Source organism: Mustela putorius, unplaced genomic scaffold (genome assembly GCF_011764305.1).
Source record: "Mustela putorius furo isolate JIRA1106 unplaced genomic scaffold, ASM1176430v1.1 tig00003834_pilon_pilon_pilon, whole genome shotgun sequence".
Classification (NCBI taxonomy): Eukaryota; Metazoa; Chordata; class Mammalia; order Carnivora; family Mustelidae; genus Mustela; species Mustela putorius.
In genome coordinates this window covers 99,445,074-99,466,889 of record NW_025421987.1, presented here as the reverse complement: position 1 = coordinate 99,466,889, position 21,816 = coordinate 99,445,074, and the positions used below count along the sequence as shown (strand labels likewise).

The 21,816-nt window shown below is 39.8% G+C and overlaps 1 protein-coding gene across 5 annotated transcripts in view; it reads left to right on the top strand.

The window, feature by feature from the left end:
- Positions 1-12,868: 12,868 nt before the first annotated feature.
- SEC22A (SEC22 homolog A, vesicle trafficking protein) overlaps positions 12,869-21,816 on the top strand; it is a 73,118-nt gene continuing 64,170 nt past the window's right edge. Inside the window, exons 1-2 of one of the 5 annotated variants that reach the window (XM_004745440.3) lie at positions 12,869-12,985; positions 20,324-20,524. In XM_004745440.3, coding sequence (XP_004745497.1) covers positions 20,343-20,524 — 182 coding nt within the window. In that variant the 5' untranslated portion in view covers positions 12,869-12,985; positions 20,324-20,342. The other 4 variants (XM_004745442.3, XM_004745439.3, XM_013052670.2 and 1 more) reach the window with 4 other exon arrangements.

Genomic DNA, 21,816 nt, shown 5'->3' with positions numbered 1-21,816 from the left:
TTTGTGACAGCAATGTTTGTAATGGCATGAAAGGGGAACCTGATCATCCATTAATAGAAAGTGATTCAATAATTTACCATACAACCATATTACCATCTGCCACTATGAAAAGGAATGAAGCAAATCCACAGATACTGACAGATCGGGTATGAAGAAGGATTGTCCATGAAATACTGTCATAAAGACAAGTTGCAGAACAATACCTAGAAAATGATCTCATTTAAAAAAGTTCATGTGGAAGATACCCATTAAAATAATAAGAGGAAGATTAATTTTGAAAGGTGAAGTGATGACTTTTCCTTTTTTACTTGATATATGTCTAAAAAATTAAAAATTTATGTGTTTTTTGTAGATGGGGAATTAGTTCTAAAGATACGATAGATTCAAGCTAAACATCTTCTGGAAAGAATCCATCACAGGCGATGTGTACTTCTTACTGCATCATATCAGGGGGCAGAGCCATAACATCTTAGTCAGTCAGGGAAGTTGAGATTGCCCCCTGGAGGAGAGTGGTAGCAACACTTCACCTTCATCCTACAGGTGGGTTTTCCCCTTTGCAACTGAACAGTTATCTGTGTGGAGTGTGTTGGTATCAGAAGAGTCCTCTGTCCATCCACCATTCACCTACTGACTTTACCACCAAGTTTTCTGCCTAAATTAGTATTTTCATTTGAGTTGAAAATGATTTTTTAATTCTATCATCCCTTCTGTTATATCAATTTTCATTATTCCATTAAGTAGAGCTTTCTCTCATTGACTGGAACTATTTGCTTACTCTGAAATACAGCTCCTCCTAGAAAAGTAGGATTTAATCACCATTTAAATGTTTGTTGGCCACTGATAGTTCTTTGTGAATTATCTTTTAAGTGCCCTTGCCTGTTTGCAATGGGTATGTTCCTATTTCTCTTACTGATATGTTGGCATTCTTTGACATATGTGGTGTATATGTCAGTTTGTTGTCTGACTTTTCATTTATTTGTTTCATGTACAGACACTTTATATTTTAGTGTGGTCTACTAATCTTTCTCTTTGTGGTTTCCTCATTACTTTTATGCACAGAAATGCTTCTTTATCCCAAAGCCAAATCCATCTTTATTTTCTTACAGCTATTTTATTGTTGAATATTTTTATAATTAGAGAATACATTTATTTATTTATTTTTAAAGATTTTATTTATGTATTTGGCAGAGAGAGAGAGCCAAAGAGCACAAGCAGAGGTGGAGGGCATGGCAGAGGGAGGAGACACAGGCACCCTGCTGAACAGGAATTCCAACATGGGGCTCCATCCCCGGACTCTGGGATCATGACCTGAGCCATGACCGAGCAGAAGGTAGGTGCTTAACCAATGGGGCCACCCAGGCACCCCAAGAACACATTTGTTTTAAAAACACTAAGGTTGGGCGCCTGGGTGGCTCAGTGGGTTAAGCCGCTGCCTTTGGCTCAGGTCATGATCTCAGGGTCCTGGGATCGAGTCCCGCATCGGGCTCTCTGCTCAGCAGGGAGCCTGCTTCCTTCTCTCTCTCTCTCTGCCTGCCTCTCAGTGTACTTGTGATTTCTCTCTGTCAAATAAATAAATAAAATCTTTAAAAAAAAAAAAAAAAAAAAACACTAAGGTTTTTTTTCTTCCTTCCTTCCTTCCTTCCTTTCCTTCCTTCCTTGAATATGCATATTTACTATTCCTCTATGTAAAATCCTTCCCTACCTTCCTATTGAATGCATGATAAAAGTCAGACTTGGTAGTTTGGCATTTCAGCTCTTTTGAATTTGGCCTTCCTTGGCACCTCATTTCCATCCACACTTTAGCACTAGTAGACAACTTGCAGTTCCCTGAATTGTTAATGCTGTTCCATATCTTTATAATGCTGTTTCTTGTTAGGTCCGTGATCAAAGGAGCAAGACTGATACAAAGCAAAGGTCAAGCAAAGCTTTATTTCGTGCCAAGCATTGAGAATCAAACCAACCATTCGGGGCCGCCCCTTACAGAGAGAGTGAGCCGCTCCCAGCCTCACAGACTAACTTTTATAGAGCAAAGGCCATGTGGTTGAGCCTGGCCATACACAGATGGCCAATGAGATTGTAACACACAGAGAAAGCTGCACAGTCATGCTAGGTCACACATGGGTGGCCAATTGAATTACAATTCACCCCATAGTAGCTACTTGAACTAGCCTATCACCTTGGTCAGAATTGGCACCCAAAAGGCGGGTCCCACACTCCTTGATAGCTAGGGAGAGAGTATGCATGCTCCACTGATTGGATGTCTCCACCTGATCCCTGCATTCGGGCTGTTATCTCCACCTGACCTGACCCGCCCTTGTATTTGGGCTCTGTTATCAGGGACTGGTCAACCATATTTTACTAGTTTCCTGGACTTGCTTTTAAGTAAGCTCCCCTGGGGCGGGGGGTCAGGGTCAGTTTAAGTTTTACTGCATAAACAACAAAAACACTGTTTAACCCAGATGAAATCGCTCTGGCTAAATAGGCCCTTACACTTATATCTTTATAAATATAGATTCCCTTTTCCATGCTCTACCACAGTTTGCCTGATAAACTTCTTCTTCCTGTAAGAAAGGAACCTCCTTTTGTGTGATATTTTGTTTTTCTCCAGCTCAGTTTGTCACCCCTTTGGGTACACCCAAAGGTCCTCCCAGGTCCTTTGGTTAGATTTGTATTGACTTTTAGCTCATTGCATTAGCATTGTCATGACCATTTTCTGCCAATCTTCTTCACTGTAAAGTTCCTGGTGTTCCCTTTGTTCAAGAGGCAATTTAGGGAGATGTTTTGAGACTAGGTAAATATCATCTTCCTCAAGAATGTCCAATGGAAAAAAGACAGCCTCTTCAACAAATGGTGTTGGGAAAACTGGATGGCCACATGCAGAAAAATGAAACTGGACCATTTCCTTATGCCACCCACAAAAATAGACTCAAAATGGATGAAGGACTTCAATGTGAGAAAGGAACCCATCAAAATCCTTGAGGAGAACACAGGCAGCAACCTCTTCAACCTCAGCCACAGCAATTTCTTCCTAGAAACATCAACAAAGGCGAGGGAAGCAAGGGCAAAAATGAACTACTGGGATTTCATCAAGATCAAAAGCTTTTGCACAGCAAAGGTAACAGTCAACAAAACCAAAAGACAACTGACAGAATGGGAGAAGATATTTGCAAACGACATATCAGATAAAGGGCTAGTGTCCAAAATCTATAAAGAACTTAGCAAACCCAATACCCAAAGAACAAATAATCCAATCAAAAAATGGGCAGAGGACATGAACAGACATTTCTGCAAAGAAGACATCCAGATGGCCAACAGACTCATGAAAAAGTGCTCCACATTACTCAGCATCAGGGAAATACAAATCAAAACCACAATGAGGCACCACCTTACACCAGTCACAATGGCTAAAATGAACAAGTCAGGAAATGACGGATGCTGGTGAGGATGCGGAGAAAGGGGAACCCTCCTACACTGTTGGTGGGAATACAAGTTGGTGCAGCCACTCTGGAAAACAGCATGGAGGTTCCTCAGAAAGTTGAAAATAGAGTTACCCTACAACCCAGCAATTGCACTACTGTAAAGATACAAATCTAGTGATCTGAAGGAGCACGTGTACTTGAATGTTTATAGCAGCAATGTCCACAATAGCCAAACTCTGGAAAGAACCTAGATGGCCATTAACAGATGAATGGATAAAGAATATGTGTTATATATGTTATATATATACAATGGAATACTATGCAGCTATCAAAAGAAATGAAATCTTGTCATTTGCGACAACGTGGATGGAACTAGAGGGTATTATGCTTAGTGAAGTAAGTTAATCGGAGAAAGACATCTATCATATGATCTCCCTGATATGAGGAAGTAGAGATGCAACATGGGGAGTTTGGGGGGTAGGAAAAGAATAAATGAAACAAGATGGGATCGGGAGGGAGACAAATCATAAGAGACTCTTAATCTCACAAAACAAACTGAGGGTTGCCAGAGGGGAAGGGGATAGGGAGAGCATGGTGGGGTTATGGACATTGGGGAATATCGCCCTCGACGCGCAAGGACGACAAGACGCCCCAGTTCGGATGCATCTTCTCTCTTTATTTCCGCAAGTCTACACACTTATATACGCTTACATGACCAATCAGCGAGCAGGGTATAGGAGGGAGCGAATCAGGCTGTGCACCTAAACGAACAACTTCGCTAGCAACCAATGCTGTTTACTTCCTCTTTGGGCGTTCCGCTTAGTCTCACGAGGCAATCCTAACCTGGCAACTAGCCAGGTGCCATCTTTTAATGGCGGAGGCCGCCCTGGCCAGGGGCCTGCCTCCGACATCTCCCCCTTTTTTCTTTTATGGCAGGGATCGTGCCTGTCTTAGGTTGTCAGTGGCGGGGGATATCCTTACCCGTCATGAGATGGCAGATATCAATGATCTGCGTCCTGTCTTAGGTTGGTATATTTTCCCCACCAATCTTACCCGTCGTTGACTACCGATCCAGCATACTTAGCCACACTTGTGGGGATGTTCCAGCCTCGATGGCTAACAAGGCCTGCACCATGGCTTGCTGTTGCCAATGTTGCTGTCGCCTCCAAATTTGCAGATTCCTTACTAGCAGAATCAAGCCCACTACGAGGATTATCATCAGACCAATTACGCTAGCCCATTGTTTCGTAAAGGTTAACACATCTTGCAATGTTTTGATTATCTCTGGGAGGGTTGCAAGCTCAACTCTGGTGTTATTTATCCTTGTTATGCCTAGTAGCAGGTGCTGAGTATAGTTTTGGAATTCTGCGGACTAATTCCCCTGCAAGTATTGGGAGAGCTGTCGGGAGACATTCTGTAGGTCACTCATATTAGTATAGGCTATGGGAGTTACACAAATTGCCAGGAAGGGTACTATGCATCCCAGTCCCAATAGGGCCCCCCATATGTCCACTTGTTCTTGAACCAAATCCACTCTCTGGTTGACTATCAGGATTATACCGCTGGTTGTTTTGGTCCTCTAAAACCAGAAAGGCAGAGGCCAGGTCATGATCTCTCCAGCTCGAAATCCTGCCACTACCACATGTGGTGCAGCAGCTACAAGCTCCTTGGCACGCCATAGGATTATACGGCGGAGGGGCACTAGGCGTCGCTGGAGTCGACAGTTTCAACTGTTCAAACTTGGGAGTGCATTTTACGGTCTAACTCCTCCCCTGACATTTCTTCTTCCTCTTCACTAGAACTACCCCCCTCTAAGGCACGAGAAGACCGCTCCTCTTTCACTTCCTCCAATGCCTCTGCTCCCTCTTGTAGAGCTGATTCACATTTGGGTTTAGGCCCCACCAGGCATCCCCGGACTAAGGTCCATATTGCCAGGGTCCTGGGTGGCAAAGGCGTTTTATTGTCCTGTTTCTTCAAATCCTCCCCTAAGTGGTCCCATTGAGGTATGTTTAGCAAGCCTTCATCTAGGAACCATGGAGCTGCCTTTTCCACTGTATTCAAAAAGGCCCGAGCAGTTTTTGCTTTTAGTGGAGTTCCATTGGCTTTCAGCAGGTCTTCTAAAGACCCTTCCAACCGCACTTTAGATACTTCAGATCCCATTATGAACACACAGACAACAGACGCGGACGTTAAAGACTCGCCGCTAAATTCCAGCTCTAAGGCCGCCCCGCTTCTTATTGCGGACTTGTACAAGATTCCCACCACTTTGATCGTGGTCCCTTCCCCGCTTACCTGTGGTTTCGATAAGAAAATCCCAGCTCTATAGCCGCTCCGCTTCTTGTTGCGGTCTTGTACAAGTTTCCCACCACCTCTGTCGTGGTTTTACCCCGCTTGCCTGCGGACTTCTCTCTTGCAAGGTTTTTCTATTTTTACTCCCAGCTTTACCGCGGAATTCCCACTTTTGAACGTGGCCTTTACTCCCCGCTTTACCGCGGAATTCCCACTTTTGAACGTGGCTAACATCCCTGCTTACCCGCGGACCTTTACTCCCCCCTTTCCTGCGGATTACCTTGCAAGATTCCTTTATTTAGTTCCCGGGTGCCGGCGCCATTTATAGCCCTCAACGCGCAAGGACAACAAGACGCCTCAGTTCGGATGCATCTTCTCTCTCTTTATTTCTGCAAGTCTACACACTTATATACGCTTACATGGCCAATCAGTGAGCAGGGTACAGGAGGGAGCGAATCAGGTTGTGCATCTAAACGAAACTTCGCTAGCAACCAATGCTGTTTACTTCCTCTTTGGGCGTTCCGCTTAGTCTCACGAGGCAATCCTAACCTGGCAACTAGCCAGGCGCCATCTTTTAATGGCGGAGGCCACCCTGGCCAGGGCAGGGGAAGGTATGTGCTATGGTGAGTGCTGTGAAGTGTGTAAACCTGGCAATTCACAAACCTATACCCCTGGGGCTAATAATACCTTATATGTTTATATAATGTATTGTATAAAATAAAATTAAAAACATTTTTTTTAATTTAAAAATTAAAAAAAATTTTTAAATTATTTTTAAAAGTCCTCTTCCTCATTAAACTCTTGACTACTGATGTTGGCATTGGCATCTATTAATGGTTTTCTAATTCCATCATTCCTTTTGTATTTACTAGTTGGCATTCTACTATAAGGAAAAACTCTCCTTATTTTTTAATTTATTTACTTATTATTTAAATTTATGTGTATGGACTATGGATTATTTGTTTTAGTCATTACTTTTATTCCAGTCAATGGGTTATAAAACATTACAATCATTGTTTGAGTTAATGTTCATGTTGTCCCAGATGGAATCCATGGGAATTCCTTCAAGCTGGCTCCTATGTCCTGTCACTCTTTGGTACTTATTTGCTTTCTGACACAAGATGGTCTAGGCTCATATTATTCTTTCAGTGTCCCAGGCTAGAGGTCAACTCCCCCCACCAAGATGTCTGGTTTCTTTCAGTGGAAATGGCGTTATGTTCATTATTTTTAGGTAACTTCCTTATTTTCAAGTAACTCCTTTTTTTTTTTTTTAAAGTAACTCCCTTATTTTTAGATAACTCCTTTTATTTTTAACTACCTTCCCTGTCAGGAGAAACTGGCTTCCATTATCCTCTATGTAGTTACTCATTTGCTTAAGCCTAGAAAATACAGAAAGTAGTTTCAGAATTGCTAATTAGACTTCAATATTTATATGCTATTTGTCACTTTTGAGGTAAAATTTACATACAATGAAATGCAAAAATCTCAAGTGTACCATTTAATGAGTTCTGAAAAATGCACACACCTGTGCAACCCAAACCCTTATCAAGATACAGAACATTATCACCAATTCCAGAAATTCCCTCATGCCCTTTTCTAGTCAACCTAACCACTAGAGGCAACCATTTTATGATTTTCTTTTCATTACAGATTTGTTGGATTTGTTTAGAAATTCATTTAAATGGAAAAATACAGAAAGTACTTTTTCATGTATGGTTTCTTTTGTTTTACATAATAGTTTTTTAAAAACTATTTTTATGGGCCAACATATGGTCTGTCTTGATGAATATTGCATGTACACTAGGAAAGAATGTGTATTCTGCTGCTGTTCGGTGGAATGGTCTATAAATGTCAGTTGTGTCAAGATGGTTGCTAGTTCATGTCTTCGATTACCTTACTGACTTTTTTGTCTACTTGTTCTATCATTTCCTGAGAAAAGTGTTGAAATCTCCAACTATAATAGTGGATTTGTCTATTTCTCCTTTCAGTTCTACCTATTTTTGCTTTGTGTAGTTGGAAACTCTGTTATTAGATATATTTCTGTTAGAATATATGCCTGTTCCAGGGACACCTGAGTGGCTCAGTGGGTTAAGCCTTTTGCCCTGGGCTCAGGTCATGATCTCAGGGTCCTCAGATGGAGCCCTGCATTGGGCTCTCTGCTCAGCAGAGAGCCTGTTTCTCCTTCTCTCTCTGCCTGCCTCTCTGCCTACTTGTGATCTTTCTCTCTGTCAAAAAAATTAAAAAATAAATAAAAATAATAAAAAAGAAGAAGAAGAATATATGCCTGTTTTGATGAAATAGTTTTTTTGTCTTTATATTATATCCTTATTTAGCCTTGATAATATTCCCTGTTCTGAAGTTCACTTTGTCTGATATTAATACAACTACTTCCCCTTTTTTTGGGTTAGTGATTGGGTTTTTCTTTTTTCATCTTTTCACTTTTAGCTTACCAATGTCATTTATTTAAAGTGAACTTCTTATAGATAGTCTATAGTTGGGTCTTGAGTAATTTTTCAAATCCAGTAAGACAATTTACCTTTTAAAGCAGAATTTAGACAATTTGCATTTAATGTAATTATCAATAATATGTTTTGTGTACATCTGTCATGCAGGATATTTGGTTTTAATTTGTCTCCCTGTTCTTTGTTCCCTTTTTCTTTTTGGATTGAGTATTTTATAGTGTTCTGATTTTAATTCTTCTATTGGTTATTTAGATTTTAAATGCCTTTTTTTCACTTTTAGTCATTTGTCTTACCAAACATATCTTTAACTTATCACATTCTATCTTCATATTATACCACTTCAAGCTTGGTATATGAATCTTATAGCAGTTTACCTCTAGTTATAAGTTTATCACCCTTTCCTTATATTGTTAATGTATATTTTACTTCTTCATTTTCTTTAAACCTCACAAAACATTGTTACTGTTTTTGATGTAAATGGTTATTTATATTTTAGAGAAAATTGTAAAAAAAAAGTCTTACATATTTGCCTTTTCTGACAGTTTTTGTTTCTTTTGTGTGAATTCATATTTCCATCTAAAATCATTTTTGTTTAATCTGAAGAACTTTTCTTAGCATTTATTATAATACAGATATGCTAGTAACAAATTCTCTCATCTTTTGTTTGTTTGAAAATGCTTTTATTTCACCTTTATTCTTTGGAAGAATTTTTGCTGGGTATAAAGTTCCAGAGCTTTTTCTTTTAGGACTTTAAAGATTGTATACTATCATATTCTGGCTTACATTCTTTCTTTCTTTCTTTCTTTCTTTTTTTAAGATTTTATTTATTTATTTGACAGAGAGAGAAATCATAAGTAGATGGAGAGGCAGGCAGAGAGAGAGAGGGAAGCAGGCTCCCTGCTGAGCAGAGAGCCCGATGCGGGACTTGATCCTAGGACCCTGAGATCATGACCTGAGCGGAAGGCAGCGGCTTAACCCACTGAGCCACCCAGGTGCCCCATTCTTTCTGATATTAAGTCAGTAGTAATATGTATCTTTGTTCACTGAATACTATGTGGCTTTTTCTCTGACCATTTCTAATATTTTTAGCAGTTTGAGTGGGGTATGCCTCAGTAAGGATTTCTTCATATTTATCTTTTTTGAGGGTTGGTTTTCTTTCTTTGACCTATCTGTTTATACTTTTTATTAAACTTAGAAACCTTTTGGCTATTATTTCTTCATATATTTTTAAAAATCTCCTCTCCTGTCTTCCTGGATCTTTTGGTTACATGCATGTGTTAGATATTGTCAGACTGATTACCAAGGCTCTGTTCATTTTATTTTTAACTTTACTTCTTCCTGCACTTTTGTGTAGTTTGTTCTTCTTCTTCTTCTTTTTCAAAGATTTTATTTATTTATTTACTTGAGAGAGAGCGTGCACAGGAGCAGGGGGAAGAGCAGAGGCAGAGAGGCAAGCAGACTCCCTACTCAGTGGGTAACCCTAAGCAGGGTTTAATTCCAGGACCCTGAGTTCATGACCTGAACTGAAGTTAGATGCTTAACAACGGAACCACCCAGGTTTCCCATAGTTCATTTTTTGGTATGGTTTCTTCATTCACAGATCTTTTCTTGTGCAATGTCTAAGGTGCATTTAAAGCCATCCAATGAAATTTTCATTTGGGATATTTTATTTTACTACTTTAGAAGTTTTATCTGTTTCTTTTTATAGTTTCTTTTTATGATTTCTTTAATTACATTTATGTTTTTCTTTAAATTTATTATAACTGCTTTAAAGTTACTATCTCCTGGGGTCCCTGGTGCCTCAGTTGACTGAATGTCTGACTGCTCAGGTTGCAATCTCCAGGTCATGGGTTGAGCCCCATGTTGAGCCCTGCATGATGCTTCATGTGGGGCTCTGTTCTCTGTGGAATCACCTTGAGGTTCTCTCTTTCCTTCTCTCTCTGCTCCTCCCTGCCATGTTCTCTTGTCTCTCTCTGTAAAATAAATAAATATTTAAAAAAATAAAGTTCCTATCTGTTAATTTCATCATCTTCACCATTTCTGGGTCTGCTTCTACTGACTGATTTCTCTCCTGTTCATGGTTCTCATTTTCCTACTTCTTCACATATACAATAACTTTTTTTTTTAATTGGATAATAGACATCGTGGGTATTCCTGGTTTGATGCCTGGATATCATCTTTATTTAAAGATTGTTAAGTTTCATTCAAGCAAGCAGTTGATTACTTACAAATAAGCTTTTCTCAGTGGATAGAATAGGCTTTACTCTTGGGTTAGTTTTATTTTTAAAACTCTTGGGTTAGCCTTATTTTTAAAGTGTGGCTTTTTTGAGGTCTCCCTACCAAACGCCCCAGGTGTTTATAAGGTGTCTTCATTCCAATTGGTCAGGATTTGAATGTTTCCGAACTTTATTGTTCGGCTTATATTTCCCCCAATAGCTGTAATTTAACTAGTTTAAGAAGTTTATCCTTAAACTTACACCAAAGTTTCATGGAGACCCTTATGCATGTTTCTGGAGCTCTTTCTCTGGTATTCTGCCCTGCAAATTTAATTTGTCTCAATGTCTCCTAATTCTAATTTCTCTCTCCTCATTTAGCAGGAGTAATATAACCTGTTTAGTTTTTTCCTATCCTGTGCTTAGGTAAATACATCCAGAAAGAAATCTGGGGAAACTTTGGGTTCATTTTATTTGTTTTCCTTTTTCCTAGTGTACCTATTGTCCAATGTCTGAAAACCCTTCTTTCATAGATTTGATCTAGTTTTCTACTGTTTGTTATAGGAAGTTTAGTCTGGTACCAGTAACTTGTTCATGGCCGGATCATGCATAACATTTAAAAAATGTAAACTTTCTATTGAACAATAAAATGTGTACTTGAAAATTTCATAAACTTTAAGTGTACAGCTTGATGAATTTTCATTAATTGAATATATTGGTGTAATCAACACACAGATCAAGAACAACAGTATTAGAACTCCAGGAGCCCCCTAGTGGCCCTTTTTAAATATTATTACCGCTTAAGGATAGCCAATATCCCAACTTGTATTACCATGCATTATTTTTGTCTATTTTTGAATATTATAAAAGTAAAATAATATAATATACAATTTTTGTGTCTGGCTTAGTTCACTCAGTTTGACAACTGTGAAATTCATCTGTGTTTGTGTGTACCAGTAAATTGTTCATTCTCTTTCCTGTATGCTATTCCACTATGTGAATATTTTAAAATTTATTCATCCTATTAACATTCTTATATATGTCTTTTGGTGAATACATGAATACATTTCTGTTGCATATATGCTTAGGAATGGAACTGCTGGGTTAACGCACTTCAATTACCACCAAATTTATATAATTAGTCCAGACATTTCTTCTGCTCTCCAGACTTACATGTCCAAAACTGTTTGGCATTTTTGTTTGTAAGCATCTCAAACTCATATCCAAAACCATTTGCTCCTCTTTTTATGTTCCCTGAATCAGTAAATGGCTTCTTAATCCGTCTAGTTACTTAAGGAGTCATTCTTAATGCTCCTTTTTTCTTAACTCTTCCCAGAAAACCAATACATTATTAAGCCTCTTGGATTCCATCTCTCATTTATGCATGTCCTGAAATTATCCAACTCTCACTGTCTCTACTACCATTATCCCAGTTCAAGCCACCATCATCTCTGCCCTTGACTAATGTAACTGCCTCCAACCTGGCTTTTCAGCAACCCTTCCTGCCCTCTTCCAAACTACTTCCCACAAATAGCCAGAGTGAGCTTTTAAATATGTAAATCAGATTCTATTTAACATTCTCTATTAACTGCCCATTAACCTTAGGATGCATTCCAAAATATAGTCTGAAATCTATTATGTGGCCAGTAAGATCCTGCATGGTCTGGCCTCTATGTCATCTCTGCCCAGGCTTGCTCCCTACCTTTCAACCACACTGACTTCCTTTCAGTTCCTAGAACCCTCCAAGTTCTTTCATGCCCCCAAGGATCTAACACTTAATGTTATCTTGGCTCGAAACATTTTTTAAGGCTCTTTCACATGCTTGGAATTTAAAAGACACTTCTTCAAAGACATTTTCCCCGATAGTCCAGAATTAATCCATCATCATACCTACTAATTTTCCTTCATAGTACTAACGACAGTTGATAATTATATAATGATTTATGCTTTACCGTCTCTTGCTTCTATTGCCCTTTAGATTTCGTCCAGTGTTACGTTCGTTCTTGTAACCCAATGCCTAACACCGTGCTTTGCACGTGGTAAACAGTCACTGAGTGCTTATTTAACAATGCACGACCTCTGCAAAGGTTGGAAAGGGCCGCAGGGTCTGCATCTGGCATTTCTCTGCCAAGGTTAGGTGCTTCCTCTTTTGCGGTGATAGATGGGGCAAGTCCTTTTCTTACTCACTCAGAGGGGGCATTTCCCCTGCTGCTCGGATAAGTGTTTGCTGTAGGGCCGCGTGAGAGACAAAGTGCCTCTGGATAGAGGCGACAGGCAGGAGAGATTAGCTTTATTTGTGAGAGACAACATTATCAGTAACGGTCAACAGAGGACTTGGTAACATCTCGGCGCAGGTGCGTGAAAAGCTGCCAATCTTTCTTGGATGGGGGCGGGACTACATCGGGCCCCAGGAGGGGGCGGGTCAGCGTGTCCTTCGCACAGAACTTGATTGGTCCGGGAGAGCCGAGGGACGGGGGCGGAGCTTGATCCTGTCTGGCGCCAGCCACGTTAGACGCGGGGCTGCCCCGCAGAAAGGCCACTCCCTGGCCCCACAATGCACTGCGGGTCGCGTCACTCGGAGCGGCGGGTCCCGGCTCGACAGGTACGACCTGACCTCTCGCAGTTCTTATTCTTCCCTTCTTAGGGTCGTTCGAACCCCTAGCAGGCGTTCCCATTGCTCTCCCTGCCAGCCGTCACGGCCCTTACCCTCGCGACTGCAGACCTCCCCCTGGGCAGGAACCCAGCGCGTGCCCTCGGGGCGGGAGCCCGGTGGTTGGAGCCGCCGAGCTCTGGGGAGGTGGGATTGCGGGGGCTTGGTCCCCTTCGACTTGAGGAGTACTGTGAGTGCGCGCGAGCGGCGGTTGCCCCGTGGTTGACCTGTCTTGGGTATGGGGCAGCCCAAGCAGAGGGGTCCGGGGAAGGGGCAGTCTCTGTGGGCTGCCAGCAGCGGGGGGGCATTCCCTGGAGCCCAGTTGTTAGAAACACGGTAATCCACCTAGGCTATTTAGGTGGCCCAGAGAGCTTGACGTGGCATTTACTGTTTTTTTAAAGGCAGGGTGGGATTTGAACTAGTGGCTTACTTTGCGTTTTGTGGGGATTTAATGGACATTGAACCCAGTGATTTGGCCGCGTTCGCCATCAGAAACCTTTTAAGGTCCTGTTAATGACACTTTGAGAGCGATATGGCTTAAAGGAGACCTGAGCAATTGGCTCGACAGGTGGAAGAGGGCTCCGGAATTGGAGGCCGAGCTCCAGCATACTTGAATCTCTCTCTGCCAGGGAAAGCAGCTTTGGACTTTTCTCCGCCTTAGTTTCCTGGATCATCCGCTGGGGCTGTTGGAGAGCTTGAGAACCAGTCTCTCCTATGCGTGTACAGCCAAGGCAAAGTCCAGGGCTAGAGTGTCAGAGGGGCGAGATGTGATCCCAGCTAACAGGTGGAGCAGTCATTTTTATAAACTCTGAACTTGCTCACATGCTGACATTATAAGGAGTTGGGCAGTACTTGAAATAGTACCTATACTTTCCATTATTGAAGGTAGTTCAGTATTTGAATTTGACATATGTCTATGCGGTAAATTAGTGGGACATCTGGGCATTTCCTATGTTAAGAATCATGATATCAGTTTAGTGATTTGTGTGTGTGTGTGTGTGTGTGTGTGTATGAACTGATTTTTTAAAATCTATATATTTATGTTTAAAAGAAGCACAGGTCTTATCAAAGGGGTGCATGTGACTTTCTGTATACTTGAGTAGGAAGCTTGGAAATGTTGTAAGGCAGTGTCTTATTGGGTGGTTAGAATTAGGCCTGTATTTAAATCTGTCACTTTTGAACTTAGAAATTGAATAAATTGCTTTTCTGAGCTTTAATGTCCTCAAAGATAAAATAGAACTGATAATACCTCTCTCACTGGTTATCAGAAGACTTAAATGAAGTAGTATATAAAGTGCCTAGAAAATAGAGGGCAGCCAATTAATGATAATATTAATAAAAAACAGTATTGTATTTTTGGTATTCAAGGTGATGTTTCAGGTTCTTTATGTATCCCTATCAGGTAGACACTATCACTATTTTTATTTACTTATTTATTTATTTTTAAAGATTTTACTTATTTATTTGCCAGAGAGTGAGATCACAAGTAGGCAGAGAGGCAGGCAGAGAGAGACGTGGAAGCAGGCTCCACGCTGAGCGGAGAGCCTTATGTGGGACTCGATCCCAGGGCCCTGAGATCATAACCTGAACTGAAGGCAGAGGCTTTAACCCACTGAGCCACCCAGGCGCCCCACTATTAGTATTGTTAAAACAATCCTATGAGATATATACTGTTAGTGACCACAATTTACAGGTGCTCAAGTTTACAGTTAGCCAGTTTTTGAACACAGGCCATTTGTTCCAGAGTCCATCCTGTTAACTATTTTACTGTCTCTTAAAATGTAAGGTGGTCTTTTATAATTTCAAAATTAGTAGATAGATAGTTTCTCTATTACTGGGTTCTTACCCATTGTTGCTTTTAGCACAGCGGTGATGTGGTACAAGAAACTTAGGATTAAGTGCTGGTTCTGCTGTGTATTTGCAGTATGACATTGAGGAAAGGACCTTCAATTTCCTCATCATTAAAATGGAGTTAATACCTATCTCACTGTTTGTAAACTGTGAGGTGCTACATAACTGTTGGGGATTGACACATTTGTGCATGTGTTGGGGGCCCTGTTCCTAGTTGTGTGTATAATTACTCCAGAGCCTGAGGTCTTACACATACTGTGTAGTACAAGCAACTTGAAGGCTATTGGTAAGGTGGGGGGCATAGGCAAAGCTGCTAAATAAATTCTGATTTTCTTTGGTACCCTTCCCCTTTTCCTCTTCAAACTGGTTTTCAAGTGTCTTTCTGTTAACATATGGTTGTGCAAAGTCCTTCCTTTTTCTCTCAATCTTGCTCCCACCCTATAATCACAATTAATGTAGCCTTCTCCCCCAGTAACCTCCGTTTCCAATTCCTAGAGATCTCAGCTAGCATTTTTTTTTTTTAAAGATTTTATTTATTTATTTGACAGACAGAGATCACAAGTAGGCAGAGAGGCAGTCAGAGAGAGAGGAAGGGAAGCAGGCTCCCCACTGAGCAGAGAGCCCGATGCGGGGCTTGATCCCAGGACCCTGGGATCATGACCTGAGCCGAAGGCAGAGGCTTAACCCACTGAGCCACCCAGGTGCCCCTCAGCTAGCATTTTCAATCAAGTGTGCACCACTGTAGTGTTTCCCATGCAAGGTAATTTGAGTGATATGTAGGTGAACATTTAAAAAAATAATTTTCAAAGAATTTTCACACATACATTTGGATGAAACAACAACATAAAAAATCTCTAATTAGGAGAAAAACTTCTAGCATCTCAAAACTGATTTCACATGGGGCGCCTGGGTGGCTCAGTCAGTTAAGTGTCTGCCTTCTGCCCAGGTCATGATCTCAGGGTCCTAGGATTAAGCCCCCTGTAGGCTCCCTGCTCAGGGGGAACCGCCTTTTCCTTCTCCCTCTGCCACTCCCTCTGCTTCTTCTCTCTCTTGCTCACGTGCTTTCTCTCAAATGAATAAATAAATAAAAATCTTTTAAAAAAAACTGATTTCACAGATATTATTGTTAAGGATAGGGCAAAAAAAAGTCAATTGAAAGACCTATATTAGGTAAATAATAGTACAGGTGAGATGTAGATATGGTAAGACTGCTGAAAATGGGGGCATCTGGGTGGCTGAATTAGGTTAATCAGCTGACTCTTGATTTGGGCTCAGGTTATGATCTCAGGGTCAGGAGATTGAGTCCTGCATCACTCTCTAAGCTCAGCATGGAGTCTGCTTGAGATTCTCTCTCTCTCTCCCCTTGCTTGTTTAAAATAAAATCTTAAAAAAAAATAAAGAATTCTGAAAATGGTACTTGGATGATTTAGGTTTGGGAAACAACTAAAATAAGATATGAGTGGTTAACCCAATATGAAGTGTTTTTATCTTTTATGAAAACATCTTGCTGGAAAGTAGATATAAAGTGTACTTAAGTGTTGGGTTTTATTAATTACTTTTTGAGAAAGTGCCTTCCTGGGGCCCACAGTCAGTACCTGACAAGGTTATGAAGCAGAGGTCAGCATCCCGTTATCCTGGGACTAAATAGTTGCTAAACCATTGGCATAGTGGGAGTTTATTTTCCTCAGGCTCTACATAAATGTTTTCCCAGACTTACCCGGATTTTAATTTAGCAGTTCCTTTAGCAGTTGCTATTGAGGAAAGAATATACAGGTCAGTACTCAGATTCCCTGTGAGTTTTCTGCCGTCAAAAGACATAATTTTTTTTTTTTTTTTCAGTGTTAAAGGTGAGGGAAAATGAATCATGGCCTAAAAATGTATCTGTGGCCCTGATAAAACTACTATTGCTCCTGAATCTTTCCATGCAAATGTTAACCTCTTGATTTCCTCAGTTCCCATCACGTCTTTCTTGGTTTTCCCAACCACCACCGTGCCTAGACTCTAAGGGTATTCTAACCCTAGCTTGGCCTTTATGGGGACAGATGCCTTTTTCTACTGGCATAGTCCAGATGATATTGGAGTGAGAGAGAGAGAGTGTGTGTGTGTTTAAGAAACTGCATTAAGAATCCAAGGTAGAAACAGAAAAGAAAGGTGGTAGTAGTTGTTAGAGGAGAGATTGCTTATCCTAAAGTGACTCAAGTCCATCTACAACTTATTCAAGCCTGGCAGTGTTCACTGGGCAGTCATAACAGTTTTGTTTGCTAGCTCACTGGTTTGGATATTAGGTCCAATGACTCTGGGAGGAGGAAATTTAACTTTTTCTCCGAGGAGTTTTATCTACTGACAGAGGCAATTTTCCAACAACTTTTTAAGAATCTTGACAAGGATTGTCAGTGCTTTGTTGTGCTTTTGGTTACAAGCCTAAATGTATTAGGAATATCTGAAATGCGAGTTTGTCTAACTATAGTTTTCCAGTTAATTGGTGGGTGACACAACTTGTGTTTGCTCTTTTCATCTGAATTTCTTTAATTCTGGATTGATGGTTCTTGAGGGTAGGAACTGTGTAATCCTGATGTCTCCCATAGTCCCTGGCGTATAGTACCTACTCAGTAGATGTTTGTTAAATGAATGGAACTTACAGTTTGGGATTTGTTTCTCCGTATATGTTATAGGAAATATGAATCATATTTTTCAGTTTTTAATTCATAAAAAAAGAGTAACTGAAGATTACATGAAAATTGGCACTCTGTAATAAAGATTATTCCTAATATTTCTGTTGCTACCCTAGAAAGATCAGGCATGAAAGAATGCAGCCTACTTCTAAATTCTAAGAATGTGGGTGCTTGGAAACTATAGGTCACAACTCTTGCCCTCATGGTAATTCCCAGAGTAGTCATTGTGTTGCAGTAAACTTCAGGAAGAAAAAATTTTATATTTAAATAATGAATGCCTAAGGGTTCAAAGACATTTTCCTACTTTCTTATACTTAGGCTAAATCTCATAATTATGGTTTAATAATTAAATAAACCATAGTAATAGTTTTTAAAAGGGGTTTGTTGTTTGGATATTGTCCCTTGAAGATTCCCAGCTTTCTCTTGCTATTGCTTTTGGAAGAGAAAAGAAACTGATTGAATAGAAAAAAAAAAGTGATTTGAATATGTCATGTTGGTTTTCTTTAGAAGATCCCATTATGGTAAAGAATAAATTAATTCCTGTTGGGTTTTTTTTTCTTTTTTTAAATGAACGGAGGAGAAAAATAGTATTGACCTGTTAATACCTAACTATTCCTTTAATTTCCTCATGACAAAAGGAAAAGGGAGAGTATATTTAATGCATTAACTTTGTTGTTTGGGTTAATTTTTCATGTCAGTTACCATCATGAGTAGACAGATTGCAACTTTACACGGCAATGAAAACAACAAACTATAGTACTGATTTCCAAAGTTGGTACCAGTTGTTTTTCTTTGGCATTTTTTGATATATAATAAACTCAGTTTTTTACATTTGGAATGCGATACTATTGAGCTATCTGAACAGGACAGGTGAAGATTTAGTCTTTGAGATACAATATCTTGAAAAAAGCCTATGAAATTGTTTTGAAAATTTTCAATTTTCACCATTTTCCCTACTGCTAGTGAGGCAGTATTTAGTGACATTCTTCTCTAAGACCTGGCAAGAAAGAGTTATCACTTAGTTTCAGACCGTGAACATGTTTTAAGTTAGTGTTTTTCAAAGTGTCCGTAGACATTTTGCATAGGAATTACTGGGAATTTGTTAAAAATGGAAGTATCTCAAGCTCTACCTTATAGTCAGTGGATCAGAATTTGGGGGAGGGGGAGGTTCAGAAATCTGCATATCTAACCAAACTTCCAATGGTTTTTATACAAGCTAAAATTTGAGCAACATTGTATAGTTTTTAGTGAAGTTTCTGATTACCTGATTTCTTTCAGACCTAGCCTATGAAGTCCTTTTATCTATTTTTGTGAAGCTTGATCAGAATATAATAAAAGAAGCATTATGGTTTATTTTTTGGTAATAAGCAGTACTGGGAACAGTACTTAAACCAGTATTCCTTTAGCTTTAAGACTTATTAAAAGTAGGGGCACCTGGGTGGCTCAGTGAGTTAAAGCCTCTGCCTTAGGCTCAGGTCATGATCTCAGGGTCCTGGGATCGAGCCCTGCATCGGGCTCTCTGCTCAGCAGGGAGCCTGCTTCCTCCTCTCTCTCTGCCTGCTTCTCTGCCTACTTGTGATCTCTGTCAAATAAATAAAGACTTACTAAAAGTAATTTTTTTGTTTTTTGAAGATGTATTTATTTATTTTAGAGTGTGTGCATCAGTGGGGAGAGGGGTAGAGAGAGAATCCCAAGCAGCTTCCTCCCTGCTCAGTGGGAAGCCTGACACGGGGCTCAATTTCAAGACCCTGAGATCATGACCTGAGTGAAAATCAGAGTTGGAGCCCCAACTAACAGAGCGGCATGGGCACCCCAATTAAACTTTTTTTCTGTTTACAAAAGTAATATATGCCCACTGTGGAATATTATGAAAATTTAGGAAATTAAAAAATAATAATCACCCTAATACTACTTTCTAGAGATAAGCATTATTATAATTGTGGCATATTTCCTTTTGATATCTATTTCTCCATTTATCTCCCCTTTCTTCTCTTTGGCTTTACAGTAAACATTTGCAGTTTTTATCCTGCTTTTTTTCTGATTTATATGTAAGCATTTTACTACATTATTGAACTTTTTCATAAACATAACTGTTCTTCATTATATTCAATCATAGTATACTATGATTTATTTAACCATTCTCCTGTTGTTGGATGTCTAGATCGTTTTTGGATATTTCTGTGAAAGAATGCCTTTCTGTTTAACATTTTGTCTGAATCTGATTACTTCCCTTAGGGTAGGGTTATATATTTATATTGCTATCGTGGTTGAAGGGCATCAATATTTTTAAACTCTGTTGAATATTGCCAAATTATTTTGAGAATGGTGTTTATTCCAATATTTACTTCTGCAAATACTTACAAAAATGCCAGAAAAAAGCAAGTATTATTTTTAAAAGTTTTTAAAAAAAATATTTATTTACTTTAGAGAGAGAGGGGTATGGGCACACTGGAGGAGAGGCAGAGGGGGAAGGAAAGGGACAAGCAAACCCCACCCTGAATGCAGAGGCTGACGTCGGGCTGGATATCAGGACCCTAAGATCATGACCTAAGTTGAAATCAAGAGCAGGTAACTCAACCGACTGAGCCATCCAGGTGCCCCAACAGTTACTATTTTTTAAAGGCCAATTTGTTAAGCAAAGTGTAGTATGTCGTTGTTTTAATTAGTGAATCTTTGGTTATTAGTGAGTTGAACATTTTTGCACCATTTATCAGATTGGGCTTTCATTTTTTTTTTTTATCTAACCCAATTATTTGTTTTGTTTTAGGTCTCCTCTGCTGGTTGAAATGTCCATGATTTTATCTGCATCAGTCATTCGTGTCAGAGATGGGCTGCCACTTTCTGCTTCTACTGACTATGAACAAGGCACAGGTGTGCAGGAGTGCAGAAAGTATTTTAAAATGCTCTCAAAGAAACTTGCTCAGCTTCCTGATAGATGTACACTGAAAACTGGACATTATAACATTAAGTAAGACTTCATTTTGCTCCATTAGAATCATTTGCGTAGTGGTTGCCAGTTGCATGAAATTTAAGTGGTTGCTGTAAAACGTAGTGATTGCTTAGTTTAGAAAAGTGTTCAAGTCAAGAATCATGTGGTTCTGAACTTAAACTAAACAGTAGTCATCCTGTCATTGCCCTTTTTGCATTTTCTCTGTGTTTATATCTGCTTTAGAAATTTTTATAGTTTTGGAGATCGCAGGTATTTTATCTTTTAAGTTGGTCACTAGGTAGTTATTGGTGTTCTTACATACCCAGGCAAACTGTCTTGGGAAATATAAAAATTGTACATGATACCTGCCCTCAAAGAATTTAAGTTTACATATAGTGAGAGAGGCTAGCACATCTCTATTTATTGTATATAAAGTAACACTGGGTGATGGGGTAGAGTGACTTTATAATAGTTCAGGGACTCTCTAAAAGGGTGATATTTGAGCAGAGACCCTAAAAGATGGGGGGACAGGTATTCAGGTGAAGGATGCTGTGGATGAAGAGCAGGGCAGAGTAACAGCCAGTGCAGAAGATCTTTGATACTGATGAAGGGATGGAAAGAAAACCAGAGATGCTAGAGCATTTTGGATGATTAATAGAGTGGCAGAAGGGGAGGTCAGAAAGCTAAGAATGGGACAGGTTATGTAGAGCCTTCTAAGCTGTGATACAGAGTTTGGATTGAGTCTAATGTATAGGAAACCATTGGAGAGTTTTATTTATTTATTTTTTTTTAAAAATTTTTTTTTTTAAATATTTTATTTATTTATTTGACAGACAGAGATCACAAGTAGGCAGAGAGGCAGGCAGAGAGAGAAGTGGAAGCAGGCTCCCTGCTGAGCAGAGAGCCCGATGTGGGGCTCGATCCCAGGACCCTGGGATCATGACCTGAGCCGAAAGCAGAAGCTTTAACCCACTGAGCCACCCAGGCGCCCCCCATTGGAGAGTTTTAAACTGGAGAGTTACATAGTGTGATTTTGGCTTTGAGCAGATCATCCTGGCTGCTGTGTGAAGAATGGGCCCTATGGGAAAAAGAGTAGAAGCAGAGAGATCATTTAGTAGACTCTTAAAGAAGTTCAGGTAGAGGTGATGCTGAGAACTTGAATGAAAGTGAGAATGATGAAAGGTGTTTGGATTTGGGGAATAACACCAACAAATCTTCTTAACGGATAGTAGTGGCATGTGAGGGAAAGAGAATAATCGAGTTACCTCTAGATTTTTGGCCTAGAGAATGTTCATAATTACTTGGCTAATGGGGTTGAAATGAGTAAGGTT